The 1358-nt window shown below is 38.8% G+C and overlaps 1 protein-coding gene across 1 annotated transcript; it reads left to right on the top strand.

Annotated features, from left to right (window-relative positions):
- Positions 1–225: 225 nt before the first annotated feature.
- LOC106014209 lies at positions 226–488 on the top strand (the record flags this gene model as incomplete). Its single annotated transcript, XM_013091423.2, is given in 1 exon segment — positions 226–488. A coding segment is annotated over 1 exon segment (256 nt), but the record flags the coding sequence as incomplete, so codon positions are not given.
- Between the last annotated feature and the right edge of the window lie 870 nt (positions 489–1358).

Genomic DNA, 1358 nt, shown 5'->3' with positions numbered 1-1358 from the left:
TGTGTTTATGATGATGATGATGATGATGATGATGATGATGATGATGATGATGATGATGATGATGATGATGATGATGATGATGAAAGTCGATCCTTAGGAAGCCTTCCTAGCGAAACGTTGGACCGATTAATAAACATTTTTAAAGAATATTAATTTTTACTCACCGAAATGTACTCAGAACTATCCCTCCATAAACTCCTTTTCCTACAATGATAGTGATGATGATACGCTGATGATATCACTTGAGACAATGACGATGATAACAACGACAAGAACACTAACAAACCTGACTTCTTATTCTTTTTCTCAGGATGGTTTGTCTGAGTACGAAGCACTCAACACCAAGGAAGATGGAGAGAAGAAAGAACAAGAAAAAGTGGAGGGCCATCTGTCCTATGGGCTCACAGTGTTGACCGCTACCGTGTTCATGGTGGGGGAGATGGCTGGTACTGGGGTCCTCGCTATGCCCAAGGCGCTAGAAGACACAGGTGTGAGCAGGGCAAACACTGATTTGTTTGACGGGGTAATCAAAGTGATATAAAGAAACATATTCAGAAAAGGCCACTCTCGAAAAGCTTTCCCTCAATGGGAACATAAAAATTAACAAAACTACTTATTCAAGATGGCATCACTGAATTGCGAATGACAACAAATTCTGAATATAATACTATGTAGCATTTTGACCCGCCAAAATAATCGAGAAAATATCTAATTAATTGATTTTCATTCCCACTTTGGTTAAAACGTAATTATATCTTTCAAACGTGCGATGAGAAAAATTTTCTCAAGATTTTTAAAACAATAAATACGACAAAAGAGCTGAATACACAAAAGAAGGCAAAGACGCAGAGATAACAATACCACAAGTGTATTATCAATTTGGTTTCAGATTTGGCTATCTTTAATCTAGCTTTTCGCGACCAGGAGTCGCATAATCATGCCATGACCTGATTAAAGGGTAGTAAAAACTCAAAGGAAAAGAACAAGCTTTACAAAAAACATGATATTGTTAGGATCTAGGCCTCATGTCCTGTTTGATGTAGACCCTACCAGTTCAATTGTGAGCATACACAATTGCAGCTTGTGACTGCTTATGACGGTGGCCTGAGACTCAGTGAGAGGGGGGTACAACAGGTATTTATGTGGAAATGAATCAGTTTCGAGGTTTGTGCACACTGCTCATTGGTGATTAACTGAGCTTCATTTGCTGTTTAAATCTATAACGCCATTGTCCTTCACGGTCTGTGGGTTAATTTGAATGCCACGTTGTTCTCAAATTAAGTAAGGGAATCAGTCAGTGATAATTTGGTTATGTAAACGTTTCGCCCCTGTGTGTGTGTGTGTGTGTGTGTGTGTGT

The sequence above is a fragment of the Aplysia californica genome, unplaced genomic scaffold (genome assembly GCF_000002075.1).
Source record: "Aplysia californica isolate F4 #8 unplaced genomic scaffold, AplCal3.0 scaffold00036, whole genome shotgun sequence".
Taxonomy (NCBI): Eukaryota; Metazoa; Mollusca; class Gastropoda; order Aplysiida; family Aplysiidae; genus Aplysia; species Aplysia californica.
Note: the sequence above shows the minus strand (reverse complement) of the source record. Positions and strands in the feature narration are given on the sequence as shown.